Source organism: Lolium perenne, chromosome 2, assembly GCF_019359855.2.
Source record: "Lolium perenne isolate Kyuss_39 chromosome 2, Kyuss_2.0, whole genome shotgun sequence".
In the NCBI taxonomy this organism is placed as follows: Eukaryota; Viridiplantae; Streptophyta; class Magnoliopsida; order Poales; family Poaceae; genus Lolium; species Lolium perenne.
In genome coordinates, this window is record NC_067245.2 from 5,552,274 (window position 1) to 5,569,337 (window position 17,064).

At 44.0% G+C, this 17,064-nt stretch overlaps 1 protein-coding gene across 1 annotated transcript; it reads right to left on the reverse strand.

Moving 5' to 3' along the window:
* Positions 1 to 14,783: 14,783 nt before the first annotated feature.
* On the reverse strand, positions 14,784 to 16,791 carry LOC127329658 (peroxidase 44). Its single transcript, XM_051356139.2, has 2 exons — positions 16,506 to 16,791; positions 14,784 to 15,995 (listed from the first exon to the last, which is right to left on the reverse strand). Exons 1-2 carry the CDS (start codon positions 16,722 to 16,724, stop codon positions 15,243 to 15,245), a joined length of 972 nt encoding a protein of 323 aa, XP_051212099.1. The 5' UTR covers positions 16,725 to 16,791; the 3' UTR covers positions 14,784 to 15,242.
* Between the last annotated feature and the right edge of the window lie 273 nt (positions 16,792 to 17,064).

Genomic DNA, 17,064 nt, shown 5'->3' on the forward strand with positions numbered 1-17,064 from the left:
ATTTTTAAGAATATTCCAAAATAATATTTATTTAAATCATTAGAAATATGGTTTTTCTTTAATCCAATTTTTTTTGTTTAAATATATTTGAATTATTGAAATTGAATTCAGAGTATTAAATAGTAATTTAGGAAAACTAATGTTATTTTTTGATGATTTTTATTTCATTTTCTATATTTTATTTGAATTCTTTTTGAATTTTTTGGATTTTTTTATTTTTGAAATGTCTAAAATACCGGCCCATCGGCCTCATTCCCCTGTCCCGCAGTCTACTCAACCATAACCCTAATCCTCTCAAGCTCCCACGTCTCCCGCGTCGCCTCCCGCATCGCCGCCTTACTCGGGCCGATTCTGGCCGTTCGCGCCGCCACCCTGGGTCGCAAATGATGCGCCGCTCGATGCTGCTTCTTCCTATCCATGTCGATTTGACGAGCCCCTCCTCTGTGTTACTCATCTAACCCCAACCCGAACCTAGTGTTTCGGTCGATGAATCTCTCCACCTTGTCATGTTAGCGTTGTCGTGGTTCCTCAGGTTCTTGGTGGCCTTCTTGTGCTCGTGCACCACTCCTCCTTGAGGTTTCACCGGTGTAACGTCGGCGCCGTCCCCGGAGTGTTGCAGTGTCCGCGGCCACGTTAGCACCGCCTCACCATGTTGTGGTTGCTGCTTCCGAGTGCAGGTACATCTTCTCTCTGTGCCTTGACATGCTCGACTGGTTGCTCTGTCATCTAATTTCTGTCCTTGATTACTTGCTTGTTCTATTCGTTCTAGAGGTATTGGTTTCTAAGAATACATCATGGTTGCTCTGGTTGATCAAGCTATGCTACTAGTCCTTGTTCTTACCCCATATTTACTATGATCCATTGATTCCATTATTATCATGGCCACTGTGGTGTATATCTACACTTGTACTCTGTACTGGACTTGTAGTAGTTGAATTCATTTGTGCTGCAGTAGTTGAACCGTTCCATTTATTAATTGCAGGTGATCGTTTTCTATTTAGTTAATTGGGTATTGTGCATGCTCCTCTTCCTGGAGCTATTGCTCTAGAAAGGGTAAATGTACATGCTTAATTGTGCTTAGCAGAAATGATGTGATACCTCTGCTATGGAAATAATATAGCCTCTATATGAACTTTTATAGTGATGATTGACTTGCCTTTTTCTTATGGGTTGCCTCTGTATGCTTGGATGCAGTGAACTCTAGTAGTAGTTCATGCTACTGCTTGTTTGCTCTCTAAGTGAATTTGCAAGTATGAGTTTAGATGGTGAGCTTGATTAGCAGTAGGTGATCATGATACGATTGCCACTGCTATTTTAATGGTGAGAACAAAAAGTACACAATATATGCTTTGATGCTATCATGTTATGTCTATTGTTCTGATGGTTTCTAACTGGGTGAAACTAGGTGTTCTGCTTGGCTTTCTGGATGATCTGGTGCTAGCTTAGTTTTTTTTTGCACACAAGGAGGGGTCTAGAAGACCCAGAGAACTATCCATTAAAGTGGCAGGAGTACATTTTGCAGCAAGCCCCTTGCAACAACTCGCTCTAAGAACCTAAAATTTGAAGAAAGGGGCCTACACTTTACAGAAAAGACCCTAGAAAGAACTAGATGTAAGCAATCAAGGACAAGAGTGTCTCTACCACTCGCCGCCGGCGTCCTCAAGGCGACCTCGCCGAGGAACAAGGGCCAACTGCTCGGGAGCCCCCTTCCGACGAGAACCCGCTGCCGCGGTCCACCACCATCCCGCGGGGAACGAATCACTTTGCAGGAGAGCGGCTTTGAGCACTCGCGACGGAGTCGATCCATGGCCTCCTCACCGGAGGTTGAAGAATTGTCATCCTCACGGCCTTGGATAGCAACGGCGAGATCGCCAGCTGCTTGGAAGCACTCAGAAGAATAGCACCACGCAGGCAAGGGTCGTCGATGTTGGCCTTGAAGGGTAGCTGGTCCGCCGCACCTCTCCTCTTCGCCACCACGGCAGGCCAGGAGAGCTTGCAGCCGAAACACCCACCAACTTGAACAGCTCCGGCGACAGGAACCACCACCTCCCAGATCCAAAAATAGCAGATCTTGCTCCACCTCCTCCAGACAACCATAGCCAGCAAGGGGAGAAACAGAAGACCGCTTCGCCGCATCAGATCGGGCGCTCCCCCTCGCCACCACGGCCAGACAGGAGAGCTTCAAGGACGCCGAGAGATCGAGGAAGAGCATGGTCAGGAGCCACCATATTATTGTGGAAGGCGGCGTTTGAAAGTGCTTGGAGCCCCCATGTGTGGTTTTGGTAATTAATGACAATCCCTATGGACTAATGTTTGCATTGAGTTATATTTGTAGGAGTTGTCCATAGGCAATGCTTGAACCATATGTTGGCTTCAAGGTTGCAATAAGAAGAAATTGATGAAGGATATCAAGTGTCAAGTATGTCTTGAAGATGAAGATGAAGTGAGCCCTCAAGTTACTTCAAGACATCAACATGATGAAGAATGAAGAAATGAAGTGCAAGTTCAAGATGAGCCATCTCGAAGAGATCCTTTGCTTGAGTCTTGCCATCCATATGGTGATCATGGATATGTGAAGATGCGCCGAAGAAGAAGTTCTCCCATGGTGGATTATGGGGGAGCAATCCACATGGTGGTCATGGTTATGTGAAGATGCGCCGAAGAAGAAGCTCTCCCATGGTGGATTATGGGGGAGCAATCCACAAGACTTCGTCAAGCAAGCACAAGCAAGAAAGGCGTTCCATCTTGTTGAGGTCAAGATCGTCGTCATCGAGCTCAAGTGGAATGCGCAAGTATAAGGTTTGCTCTTGATAGGGTTTGTTTCTCACCGGTCTCATAGTGTAGTTGGAGACCGGTTTATAGTTTAGTTGCCGTACTATCAAGAGGGCTCTCGAGTGAGTAACTCGATCGTATCGTTCGGAGAGAGCTCAAACCTTTGCATCCTTGCATCATCTTTCTTGGTTGTTATTTGGACCTTATCCATGTGATGTTTTAGAGCTTGTGCTTATTCTCATGACAAGCTCTAGTTCATCGAAAACGGATTTCGCATAGATCACTTATTGCGTTTTCGAGTTTGGTTCATCATCTTTCTTGGTTTTATTTGGATCTTATCCATGTGATGTTTTAGAGCTTGTGCTTATTCTCATGACAAGCTCTAGTTCATTGAGAATGGTTTTTCCATGGGCAACTTGTTGCATTTTCAAGATTGGAGGTTTTACCGGTATGTCTTTTTGAGATAGGTCAAACCTTTCTTCATTTGTTTCTATCCTCCTTTGCTGGACTATGATGTTTCTATGCATATTGTTGTAGAGCTCGTTGTTGTGATTTCAACGAGCCCAAGATCATCGAAATCGGAGTCCGGATGCAAAAGTTATGCCCGTTTTAGTTTTGGTGTTTACGCAGTTTTCTTAGGCCGGATATTTTGGAAATATCCGGGCCGGATTATCCGGGCCGGATATTTGGAAATATCCGGCCCCCCCGAAATCGTCTAAGGACCGGAAGAAAAGCAGCTCTGGATAGGGCCGGATTTTTGGCCGGATTTTGTCCAGGTTTTGTCCACGAGGCCGGATTATCCGGCCCCGGATAATCCGGCCCCAACTTGGGCCGGAATATCCGGCCCTGTTTTGCCCAAACGGCTCGATTTTCTTGGGGGTATAAATACCCCCTTCTTCCTCCTTGGGCTGTGCCTCTCTCACTCTCTCTCTCCTCCATTGTTGAACTAGAGAAGCTTGCACTATCTCTCAATCCCTCCATGATTCTTGCCCCCATTTGAGGGAAAAGAGAGAGGAGATCTAGATCTACTTTTCTACCAATCAAATCCATCTCTTTGTGAGTGGAATCCTCTAGATCTTGATCTTGGTGTTCTTTGTGAATTCCTTTGTTCTTCCTCTCTTATTCCCCAATAGCTTTTGTAGCTTTGTTGGAATTTGAGAGAGAAGGACTTGAGCATCTTTGTGGTGTTCTTGCCATTGCATTTGGTGCATCGGTTTGAGTTCTCCACGGTGATTCGTGGAGGTGAAAGCAAGGAAGTTGTTACTCTTGGGTTCTTGGAACCCTAGACGGATTTTAGGCCTTTGTGGCGATTTGTTGGGAGCCTCCAATTAAGTTGTGGATGTGTGCCCCAATCTTTGTGTAAGGCCCGGTTTCGCCTCGAAGGAAATCCCTTAGTGGGCAACCGTGACCTAGGCCTTTGTGGCGAGGGTCACCGGAGATTTAGGTGAGGCGCCTTCGTGGCGTTCGGTGTGTGGTGTGAGTACCGCATCTTGGGGTGAGGCCTTTGTGGCGTTGGTGTGCATCGAGCAACCACACCTCAAGGTGAGCCTCTTGTGGCGTTCGGGAGCACTAAGCAACCGCACCTCTCCACCGGAGATTAGCACTCGCAAGAGTGTGAACTCCGGGATAAATCATCGTCTCCCGCGTGCCTCGGTTATCTCTATACCCGAGCTCTTTACTTATGCACCTTACCTTGTGATAGCCATCGTGCTTGAAGTTATATATATCTTGCTATCACATACTTGCTTGTATTGCTTAGCATAAGTTGTTGGTGCACATAGGTGAACTCTTGCTTAGAATAAGTTGTTGGTGCACATAGGTGAACCATAGTATATATGCTTTGGGCTTGACAAAGTAAACGCTAGTTTTATTCCGCATTTGTTAAGCCCATCTCGTAAAAGTTTTAAATCGCCTATTCACCCCCCTCTAGGCGACATCCGTGTCCTTTCAATTGGTATCGAGCAAGGTCTCTCATTCTTAGGCTTCACCGCCTTGAGAGTAAAGATGTCGGTTAGGGGATTAGATCACAATAACTTGTTTATATTTGATGGCACAAATTATGATCTATGGAAAATTTATGTGCTTAATATTTTGCGGGGTATTTCCCCGAACATGGAGCGATTTCTTGACATGGGTTTTTCTTCTCCTAAGGATCCCCAAAATTTATCTTATGAGGAGAAGAAAAACTCTTGTCTCGATGCTCTTGCTTCTCATGTGTTTTCCATTGTTGTGAGCAATGTAGTTACTTCTTCAATCATGCCTTTTGGGAGCGCTCATGAATTATGGACAAAACTTCGAGATAAATATGATGTGTCCAATATCATTGAGGATGATTGTATTGCTTCCACTTCCGGCCGTGATGAGTTCTCATCTTCATCCACTTCACCAAAGTGTTTCAAGACACAAGGTAATGATATGGTGAGTGGTGATGGAAATTGCAATGTTGGTATTGAGCTTACTATTGATGATCCTTCATCTATATCTCATTGCAATGGTTCATCTTTGGACTTAAACACATCTAGCACTAGAAATGATTTACATTCTTGTGTTGATAGTCCTTGCATATCATGTGTAAGTTGCTTGAAAAAATCTAATGATGATATGCTTGCATTGTCTTGTGGCCATGATAAAAATGATTCTATTTCCTCTAGTTGTTGTGTGTCTAACAATGTAGAGGAAACCAAAGATTCTATTGGTCAAGACAAGATCTTGAAAGGAGCCTCAAGTAACTCCTCATCTTTATTTCACGGTCCTCATATATGCCTTATGGCCAAGGGTTCCACGGTACCTCCTACCATGGAACCTAATATGTCTCGTGGTGATAAGAATGAGGATGAATATGAAGAAGAGGATTGGGTTGTCTCTCTACGCGATAAAGGTGAGAGTGTATTCAAGGTTCTTTACAAAGATAAAATTGCTAGCTCTCACTTCTTTGAAATCTTGACTACCGCTATTGAGAGCCAAAAACTTATTTGGATGCATGAGAACACCATTGATAAAAAGGGTGCTCTTGAACGAGTATGCCGATGATGTAGCATCTTTAAAGAATGATCTTGAAGAAGAACAAGAGACCGTAGCCTCTCTTGAGGAGCAACTTCAAACCCTTGAGGTGTCTCAAAATGAAATATTTGCTAAACTCACTAAAGAAAGAGACCATGCTAAAGCTAAATTAAAATTGCTTAAAAATGAAAAGTTCAAAGTTGGTGTTGGCCATGATAAACTTGTTAAGGATCTAGATGATCTAGACAAGGCCCACAAGGCCTTGGAGAGCGAACACTCTATCCTCACCAAGTCATATGAGCAACTACAAGCTTCATATTTAAAAGAGCATGCTATGTTACCCTCTCTTCTTGATATGTCTTGTGATGATGCTTGTGCTACTAACTCTACTTCTTGTGAAGCATCTATCTTGAAGGAGAATGTTGAGCTAAGGGCTCAACTTGAATTGCTAACTAGCAATTATGGGAAATTGGAAGAAAATCATGGAAAGCTTTCTAGCTCCCATGAGGATCTTCTAGCCTCCCATGATAGGCTAAAGTTAGCTCATGAGACTATCATATCGAAGGCAACACCTTGTGAGCCTCATGTGGATACTAGCACTACTACCCAAAATGCTATATTGCCATGTGCTAGTCCTAGTAATTCATCCACTCATAGTATTGCTAAATCTTGTGATGAATTATCTTCCTTGCCTTGTTGCTCTAACAATGAAGGTTCTACTTCCTCTAGTACTTGTGTTGTTACTAACCATGTAGAGGAAATCAAAGAGCTCAAGGCCCAAGTCACTTCTTTGAAGACCGACTTGGTAAAGAGTCATGAAGGGAAATGCAAACTTGACACGATGTTAAGTGTGCAACAATCCCCCAATGACAAGAGTGGACTTGGATTCAAATCCAACAACAAGAACAAGTCCAAGAACAACAACAACAAGAAGGGCCAAGTACAAGTCAAAGACCCGGCCAAGATTGTTTGCTTCAAGTGCAAAATTGAAGGGCACCATGTTAGATCTTGCCCTTTGAAGAAGAAGCAAAAAGGGAAGCGGCCTCAAGCTCAAACTCATATTCAACCTCAAGTTGAAGAAATTCCACTTCCCAAGAAGAATCAAGCCAATGCTCCCATTGTGGAGAAATCTAGTGAGAAGAAGGAGAGGAAAAGAACTTGCTACATATGCCGTGAGAAGGGCCACATCTCCTCTTTTTGCACTATTGGTACCTCATCCAACTCTATCTCCATTGATGATGTTTATTCTCTTCGTAAGGATGAGGGTGGCAATGTGTTTGCCAAATATGTTGGTGCTCAAAGTGGTGTCAAGAAAAGAACCATTTGGGTTGCCAAGCCTATTGTGACTAACCTCTTAGGACCCAACTTAGTTGGGGACCAACAATCCAAAACTTGATCAATAGGTGCTTGTTGGTGGGCATTGGAGACTTGGTTACATCATGAAGAATTAAGGGATCTTCATCACTTATCTTATCTCAAGCCAAGTCTTTTGGTTATCTTACTTCTATCATACACCCAATGTTCCTCCTTGCGGTAACATGTGCTCAACTCTTTTATATTGAAAGTTACTCGCCCCTTTGCATGTGTTAGTTTTGTTCCTAACATATGTTTGTATATGTTGTGCATCCTACTAGTTTTTCTTGAGAAATCAAGTCTATGTATGTTAGGTTGCACACCATGTATTTGTGTGTGTGTTGGAGCCTCTTTGCATCTTGTTGTATCCTATATGGCTCTTATGAGCGATTAATGGACAATCCCATTTTGGGGGAGTGAAATTCCTTTGGGAATTTCATGATCCTAACAATGTGTGTACATGAGGAATACCACTTAGAATTGATATTGCAAGATTATCTAGTCTCTATGTGGTATGTCATCTTCATGAGAAATTCAAATTCTAATGTCCATTAATATCTCTACTTGGATCTTATTTGCCTCTTGTGAAAATAAATTCCTTATCACATTATGGGGGAGTAATAAGCTTTGTGCATATTACAAGCCTAGAAAATGTGAACATTTGAGGTTGTGTCACATAGAATTGATACCGTAATTTATCTCTCTCCTATGTGGCATGTTTGCTCAAACAAGCTCCAATTTGCTTAAATGGCTTCATTGCTAATATCTTTGTGGATCTTATTTGTGAAAGTTTTTCTTGGCATGGTTTTTCACAACGTGTCCATCAATACATTTTTGGAAAACCATGTGCTTCAAGTCATACTATTAATTGCTTTGCATGTTGGTATGAATACTATTAATTGCTTCGCATGTTGGTATGAATACTATTAATTGCCTTGCATGTTGGTATGACTAAATGAAGCTATCAAGAAACTATCTTTGCATGATGGTTAACTCTTATCTTTTACCATATGCTTTGTTCGTTGTAAATATGATCTTATGTATACTTACAAACTACCACCGGGAAATATTTCCTAATACCTCTTGTCCTAGGACAATTGGTAATCAATTATGAGGTAGATATTTATTGATCATATCTACATTGGCTCTTGTGTTTAAATTGCCTTATTTATTGCCATGAATTTGTTGTGCTTTGACTCCCATGTGTTCTTTTTTCTATTCAAACTTTCTTAGCTTTTTTTTAGTAGATATAGGTAGTGTGATGATCCTAGTTGTGTGCATTTTGTATCCATATTCTAAATCCTAGATAATGCACTAATCTTGGGGGAGCTCTCCTATATTTGTTATATAAACTTCTCTTGATCTTTATCAAAAATTTGGTTTTGGGAGTCATAAATTTTCTTTTTGGTACTGTGTGCCATCATAAAAAGTGTCGAGGGTTTGGTTTATTTGTTGGAACCTTGCTCTCTTGGGAGTTGGTTATCTCATTCCTTTGTGCTTAGGTTTAATTAGCTTCTTATAATGAGATAAGTCTTTGGAGTCAATCTTGTGTTGATTTGATTCTTTGATATAATTTGGACAACCATTGTCTCTTGGTTTATTTGGTGTTTTGTCCAAATTGTATCTTCCTTTGGTTCTTGAAAGTATTGTGCATGCATATTTAATATATGTATATCTTATGGCATGTGTCACTTTCTTTAATCCAATATATAGGGTAAACTCCATCAAATCCTAATTTGGCTAAGATGTGCATGAAATTCAATTTCATATCTATATGCACATAGAATTGTGGAGTTTGTCCTATATGTTGTAGTGTGTCTAACTACTTCGGACCCAATTAGTTTGGGGACCATTTTGTACTTACCTTTGTGTTAGGTACAATGGATATGCATTGAATGCTTGTCTCACTCTTGGAAAGAAGTGGTGACTCAATGGTAACGTGAGGCAAGCTAGGATGATCAACGAACACATATCTACTACATCCACACCAATGCTATCTTGGTAACAAGTATCTTCTCATGCATACTTTTCTTGTATCCAACCTTATGGTTGCATCTTGGCATGAATCTCTTGATTTGCAAATGATGTGCTTCTTGCAAAAGTCTTAATGAAACCTCTTTATTGTGAATGTGAGTAATTTGAGATGAGTGCATTTGTTGGGAAGTATTTTAAATCATGCTCATGATTCATCCATCCCAACTATGCCTATCTAGCAATTTTGTTGCATATCAATTCCTCAAGGCTCTCACATGTGCAATATAGATGAAAGTGCAAATTTAGTTACTTCTTTTGGTATCCCCGTTTGTGATACTTGTTGCCTTTCTCAAATGCATCCCAACTATCTTCTATCCCTTGTTGATATTTGTGATGTATTTTAGTTGTTTGTGGTTGAAGTTCATGAATGTACAATAAGATAATATTGAGCCTTTGGCCATGCTATTAAGCAAAAATCTTATTGGTATATTGCATGACTTCGTCTTGGATATCATGCTATTTTTCTTGTGTATCTATTTGGTGTGTGCATGTTTCTTTGTGGATAAATATCTTTGTGATATTGTCCACTTAGAGAAACTTATACACATAAGAGATGATACATCTCCATTTGATATCTTATTTATTTGTTGCATGTTGATTGGTCATGCTAAGAAATATAATTCATTGAAGACTATGATGATGCTTTTTGCTCATCCATATAATAGTCTTATAATATGCTTTATCATGCCTTTCACATATCCTCTTGGTTGAGCCTTTTATTATGGTGCCTCTTACTTATTGCTCAACTATTTGTTTGTTGCAAGTGTTAAGCTTATTTCTCTATCTATGATCTATTCCAAATGTTTGTGTTTTAAATGGTAATGAGGGAGTGAGGATTCCATGTTATGCATATTGTATTCAAAGACAACATTTTAATTTATGCATGTACCTTGGGAGCTTCCTCATTTGATTTAGAGCACTATCTTGTGGTGATCATTAGAGTTTGATTCACTTGGTATATTTTGTTTTTGAATGATATTATGGGAGTGATGATTCCATGTTTGTGCACTTTATACTCCAATACAAATTGTATAGTTTTGTGCACAAACCTTGGGAGCTTCCTCATATTATTTAGAGCAATCTTCTTGATCTTATCATAATATCTATCTTTCTTTTTGATATCTTCTTTGTGGTTCATTTGGTTGCTTGCTTCATTTGTTGAAGCGTCTTGACTTTGTTATCTTTTTGCAATTGTTGATCCTATCTATGGTGTGATTCCTTCCGAATATTCGTAATTGGATATGTGCATTTGATTCCACTCAAATTATGAGAAATGCACACGCTATGGAGGAACTCTCACTATATTAGCCTTCTAAATTTTTCACCCATTTCGGCAATTGGTGCCAATGGGGGAGAAGTTTGGAGGGTTTAAGGGAATTTGGTTATGTCTTTGCTTTGTGCTTAAGCATGTGCCTTTATTGCATTGCATCTTGTTGCTTTGCATAGTTGAATATTTAGAGGAAACTCCACTAGGCTTTGAATGCCAATATATGCAATGAAAGTCAAGATCATTCACACATGCATATATTATGGGGGAGTTTGCTCTATATATTCAACTTATTTGTTACTTAAATTCCTTATATAAACCCTCTCAAAGAGATTGTCATCAATTACCAAAATGGGGGAGATTGAAAGTGCTTGGAGCCCCCATGTGTGGTTTTGGTAATTAATGACAATCCCTATGGACTAATGTTTGCATTGAGTTATATTTGTAGGAGTTGTCCATAGGCAATGCTTGAACCATATGTTGGCTTCAAGGTTGCAATAAGAAGAAATTGATGAAGGATATCAAGTGTCAAGTATGTCTTGAAGATGAAGATGAAGTGAGCCCTCAAGTTACTTCAAGACATCAACATGATGAAGAATGAAGAAATGAAGTGCAAGTTCAAGATGAGCCATCTCGAAGAGATCCTTTGCTTGAGTCTTGCCATCCATATGGTGATCATGGATATGTGAAGATGCGCCGAAGAAGAAGTTCTCCCATGGTGGATTATGGGGGAGCAATCCACATGGTGGTCATGGTTATGTGAAGATGCGCCGAAGAAGAAGCTCTCCCATGGTGGATTATGGGGGAGCAATCCACAAGACTTCGTCAAGCAAGCACAAGCAAGAAAGGCGTTCCATCTTGTTGAGGTCAAGATCGTCGTCATCGAGCTCAAGTGGAATGCGCAAGTATAAGGTTTGCTCTTGATAGGGTTTGTTTCTCACCGGTCTCATAGTGTAGTTGGAGACCGGTTTATAGTTTAGTTGCCGTACTATCAAGAGGGCTCTCGAGTGAGTAACTCGATCGTATCGTTCGGAGAGAGCTCAAACCTTTGCATCCTTGCATCATCTTTCTTGGTTGTTATTTGGACCTTATCCATGTGATGTTTTAGAGCTTGTGCTTATTCTCATGACAAGCTCTAGTTCATCGAAAACGGATTTCGCATAGATCACTTATTGCGTTTTCGAGTTTGGTTCATCATCTTTCTTGGTTTTATTTGGATCTTATCCATGTGATGTTTTAGAGCTTGTGCTTATTCTCATGACAAGCTCTAGTTCATTGAGAATGGTTTTTCCATGGGCAACTTGTTGCATTTTCAAGATTGGAGGTTTTACCGGTATGTCTTTTGAGATAGGTCAAACCTTTCTTCATTTGTTTCTATCCTCCTTTGCTGGACTATGATGTTTCTATGCATATTGTTGTAGAGCTCGTTGTTGTGATTTCAACGAGCCCAAGATCATCGAAATCGGAGTCCGGATGCAAAAGTTATGCCCGTTTTAGTTTTGGTGTTTCTGCAGTTTTCTTAGGCCGGATATTTTGGAAATATCCGGGCCGGATTATCCGGGCCGGATATTTCGGAAATATCCGGCCCCCGAAATCGTCTAAGGACCGGAAGAAAAGCAGCTCTGGATAGGGGCCGGATTTTTGGCCGGATTTTGTCCAGGTTTTGTCCACTGAGGCCGGATTATCCGGCCCCGGATAATCCGGCCCCAACGTGGGCCGGAATCTCCGGCCGGGTGTTTGGCCAAACGGCTCGCGGTTCTTGGGGGGTATAAATACCCCCTTCTTCCCTCCTTGGGCTGTGCCTCTCTCACTCTCTCTCTCCTCCCTTGTTGAACTAGAGACGCTGGCCCTATCTCTCAATCCCTCCAGGATTCTTGCCCCCAGTTGAGGGACACGCGAGAGGAGATCTCGATCTACTTTTCTACCAATCAAATCCATCTCTTTGTGAGTGGAATCCTCTAGATCTTGATCTTGGTGTTCTTTGTGAATTCCTTTGTTCTTCCTCTCTTATTCCCCCAATAGCTTTTGTAGCTTTGTTGGAATTTGAGAGAGAAGGACTTGAGCATCTTTGTGGTGTTCTTGCCATTGCATTTGGTGCATCGGTTTGAGTTCTCCACGGTGATTCGTGGAGGTGAAAGCAAGGAAGTTGTTACTCTTGGGTTCTTGGAACCCTAGACGGATTCTAGGCCTTTGTGGCGATTTGTTGGGAGCCTCCAATTAAGTTGTGGATGTGTGCCCCAATCTTTGTGTAAGGCCCGGTTTCCGCCTCGAAGGAAATCCCTTAGTGGAACCGTGACCTAGGCCTTTGTGGCGAGGGTCACCGGAGATTTAGGTGAGGCGCCTTCGTGGCGTTCGGTGTGTGGTGTGAGTACCGCATCTTGGGGTGAGGCCTTTGTGGCGTTGGTGTGCATCGAGCAACCACACCTCAAGGTGAGCCTCTTGTGGCGTTCGGGAGCACTAAGCAACCGCACCTCTCCACCGGAGATTAGCACTCGCAAGAGTGTGAACTCCGGGATAAATCATCGTCTCCCGCGTGCCTCGGTTATCTCTATACCCGAGCTCTTTACTTATGCACCTTACCTTGTGATAGCCATCGTGCTTGAAGTTATATATATCTTGCTATCACATACTTGCTTGTATTGCTTAGCATAAGTTGTTGGTGCACATAGGTGAACTCTTGCTTAGAATAAGTTGTTGGTGCACATAGGTGAACCATAGTATATATGCTTTGGGCTTGACAAAGTAAACGCTAGTTTTATTCCGCATTTGTTAAGCCCATCTCGTAAAAGTTTTAAATCGCCTATTCACCCCCCCCCTCTAGGCGACATCCGTGTCCTTTCAGCGTTGCCGACGCTCCTTCTTCCCTCCAGCCGCAGGAGCAGAAGAAGAAACAGCAGCCACCCTAGAAGCTTCATGGATCCGGTGGCCGGGATCCGGAGCTCCGCCGTCAACTACGGGCAGATCACCCAAAACGCCGGCAAAGGCCGGAAACACCAAGCAAACCTACAGATCTAAGGTCCTAGACTACTCCGGCGCCAACCTAAACCAACTCCGGCTAGCTATTCTGGCGGAGCAGCCGTCGGCGGCCCGGTCAACGGTGACCTCTCAAGGGCACTGTAGCGAGAGGAGAGCGGTATGGGGGGGGGGGGGGGTAGGTTCAGTCTGTGGCGAAGGACCGGCGGTTCAGTCTGTGGCGAAGGACCGGCGGTGCTAGCTTAGTCGAGTTCCTCTTTACTGTTAAGAGCATAACATATCTTTTTGACTGGTATCTTTTCTCTGGTTGCTAGTTTGAGTGGCAGTTTTATTTGGTTGAGGTCAAATGATGATGAAGTATTTCTACCCACTTCCGTTGTTGATTCTTTTCACTTGCTATGCTGTGGTATGAAAGAGACCAAATGATGACCAAATGTTGCGACTCGAGGGCATCCCGCTCACCCGCAATGGTGATGGCCAAGCGCACCGACGCCTCCCCCATGCCCTCCCGGTAGGGGTTGTAGAGAGAGTCCTCGCGGGCTTACGCGGCGGTCCGCTCCGCCTCGAACACCGTCACCGCTTGGAGATGGGCCCTTCCGGATCATCCGGATAGCGGGCGCGAGCCATGGCGGTGCGCCTCCAGGTTTCGTCTTGGTCGGCCATGTCGGTGAGGTGGATGCAGATGTTGCCATAGCCATCACATCGGCGGCCATTATGTAGGTAAGTCAGCGCATGAAACGGCGGCCGAGCGCACCAAACGATTGGCTTCATGTGGGAATCGACGTTCCTCGGGCGACTGGAGTCGACGAAACGCTAACAATCGCGATTAAAACGACCTTCACAGTGTAAATGGGTCGGGCCGCTGGTGGCACCCGCATATGTAAACGGACGCGCGTCAAAACATGATTAATTTTGTGTCTGCTGACCGACGTAAACGAACGTAGCCGATCGTTTTTCTCGTGCTATTTGCGTCTGCCCGTTGAAGGTGACCTAACTATGTCCGCTCAATCAAACAGGCGCGACAAAGATACATATGAATGCTTTTTTTTCGTGCATGGGAGGTCCCCGTGCTGATTTTCATTCTATTTCATTGTATTTTATTGAGTCCAAATAGATTATACTACACATAAAATTTAGGAAACTTAATAAAATATCGTTGTATGAATCTTAGAGCACCAGATTGGCGTCTAAAACATGCACGACGTTCCTTACTCCCACAAGATCCATGGCAGTTTCCACACATACAGTTAATCGTCTTTCTAAGTAATAATTAAATCTTACAACCCACCGCACGGCCGACCTGACTAATATATATCTCTAGCGCACAAATAATTTGGTAACCAGTACGGTCAATCTCACCAACTAAGAACTGAATTCTTCTGGAACATGGTATTTTTGCTCACAGGTATACATGCACTCATTATGAAAAATGTATTTCAGATAAAGTTCAGAATGTTAAAAAATTCGGATAAACAACCTCTAGTGTACATCCGGATATTCTATAGTTCACACACGAAGTTCCACGGAAAAAGAACATTCTTTGTGGCCTATGTAAAAAGAAAATAACGACATGTCTCGGGAAAAAGCAATTTTGGTGCCTCTATAATTGTCCCTTCTATGCAAGACACAAGAAATAAACTTTTTCCACGAAATTCTGCGCGCAACCGTAGAAAATCTCGATGTACATCCTAATATTAATATCGGATTTTTTTTGAACATTTTGAAAAACGTTTTTGGACAGTGGATGCATCTATATCTAGAAACCAAAATGAATTTCCTATTCTTCTGTAGTTAATTACCAATCTAATTTGTCTCACTAGAGCTCAGTGATGGACGAAACAATTCATTTGTTGTACGCAGAGCACACCTTCCTAACCTCGCCGGCATCACCCTCGAGCACGCCGACGGTGGCGAGCTTGGCCATGACCTCAGAGAACCTCAGTAGAAACGCATCGGGGCTGGCCGCGTAGTACGCCACGTGGCCGGCCGTGATGGCGTGCGTGGCGGCCTCCTGGTCCACCTGCAGCAGGCTCCGGTTGCCCATCATCTGGCCGAAGCACGCGTTGTCGACGACGAATGGGGTGCCCGGGTCGAGGAACTCGGTGGGGTCGTCCTCGGGCGCCATGTCGCTCATGCCGCACGCGGCGGTCATGTCGCGGCGGAGGTTCTCGTCCATGGTGCCGTCGTCAGCGTTCCTGAGGCGGTAGCGGAAGGCGGCGCAGTGGGTGGCGCCAACGGTGTGGCCGCCGAGGAGCACCACCGTCTCCTCAGCGGAGAAGCCCTTGGAGGCAAAGGCGGCGAGCACGTCGTCGAGCGGGGCGAAGGGCGCGGGCAGGTTGACCTCCCACGCGTTGGACTGGAGCCCGTCGCGGCGGCCGAGGGGCACGTCGTACTCGGCGCCGCCGAGATGGACGACGGAGTCCCGCGCCATGAGCGCCAGCGTGTCGGCGCAGGAGACTACGCCGGGGCAGGCAGCCTCGACCACCTTCTTGACACGGTCGATGATGTTGAAGCCACGTAGCGTCTGGTTCGGGATCGCCACCCGCTCCGATGACCGCGCCGCCGTCGGGATGATCATAACCGACGCGTCACATCCCTGAATGATCACGACCAGTTAGTTGCACTTGCACCTCACGTACGTAGAGATAGACATGGACGGAGGCGCAGAGCTAAGGTGTCAAGGAGGGATCCCACCGAGATTTCACTTGTAGTGTATTTTACCTTTTCTAATTCAAATTTTTATGTTAGATTTTACACTAGAAAAGGCAAAATGTACTACAAGTGGAATTTAGATGGGATTCTAATTAAGGCATCTTCCAGCGGGCGATCGAAAGTACCGACCGAAGTGGTCCAATTTTATCTGTTTGGGTCGCGTCGTGGACAGGAATTAGGCTGCTATGCGGCCTGCCAGGCCAATGCCCTAGCAGCGTGACCCATTCGATCCTGACCTTTTTGGGAGGTGTGTGTTGCCCGTGCGTCTATCCGCACGGACCAATTCAAACTGTCCAGTACAGGATCCTGCATGGGTCACCCCGCTAGACATGTCCTTAACACCCTACACAGAGCCATGGCCGGGACACACGTGCCTGATTAGTTAAGTACGTACCCTGACGAAGCAGTCGTGGAAGAGCATGCGGATGAGGGCGGGGGCGATGGTGTTGTCGTTGTAGAACTGCTGCTCCATGGCCTGCCGCACTGTCGCCTCGGCACCGGGGCACGTTGAGGCGTAGTACCCCACGTCCAGAGCGACGACGCAGCTGCTCCTCGAAATGGCTATCGCCACCACGAACTGGAGGAGAAGATGGTAATACATGCTCACACGCATGGCGTGAGAACGACCAATTGTTGTGTTGATGTGGAGAATCAAGAATGTGATCGATGCATGCACGAGTATAAACAAGAGTGTGTACGAGTACATAGCGATGGCGATGAGTGCATATATATAGTGTGTGTTGACATCGTTTGCGCGTGTTGACTCCGTGTGTGCGCAAACATGGGTGTAGAGCTGTGTACGTGTATCTAGGGCAGGCGGGAAGATCTATTGGCTACCCTACATTCAAGTTTTTGCAGATCTGGCTCAGGTGTTGATCCAATACACTTATAATTTCGAGAAGCAAAATTGACCTTTCACACTGGTAGAGACAAACCCCACACCAAAAATAGAC

Bases quoted from the DNA above. Each gene is read 5' to 3' on its own strand.
- LOC127329658 (XM_051356139.2), bottom strand. From the start codon at position 16,724: ATGCGTGTGAGCATGTATTACCATCTTCTCCTCCAGTTCGTGGTGGCG. The intron at 15,996-16,505 runs GTACGTACTTAA...GTGATCATTCAG, and splicing joins TCCACGACTGCTTCGTCAGG to GGATGTGACGCGTCGGTTAT.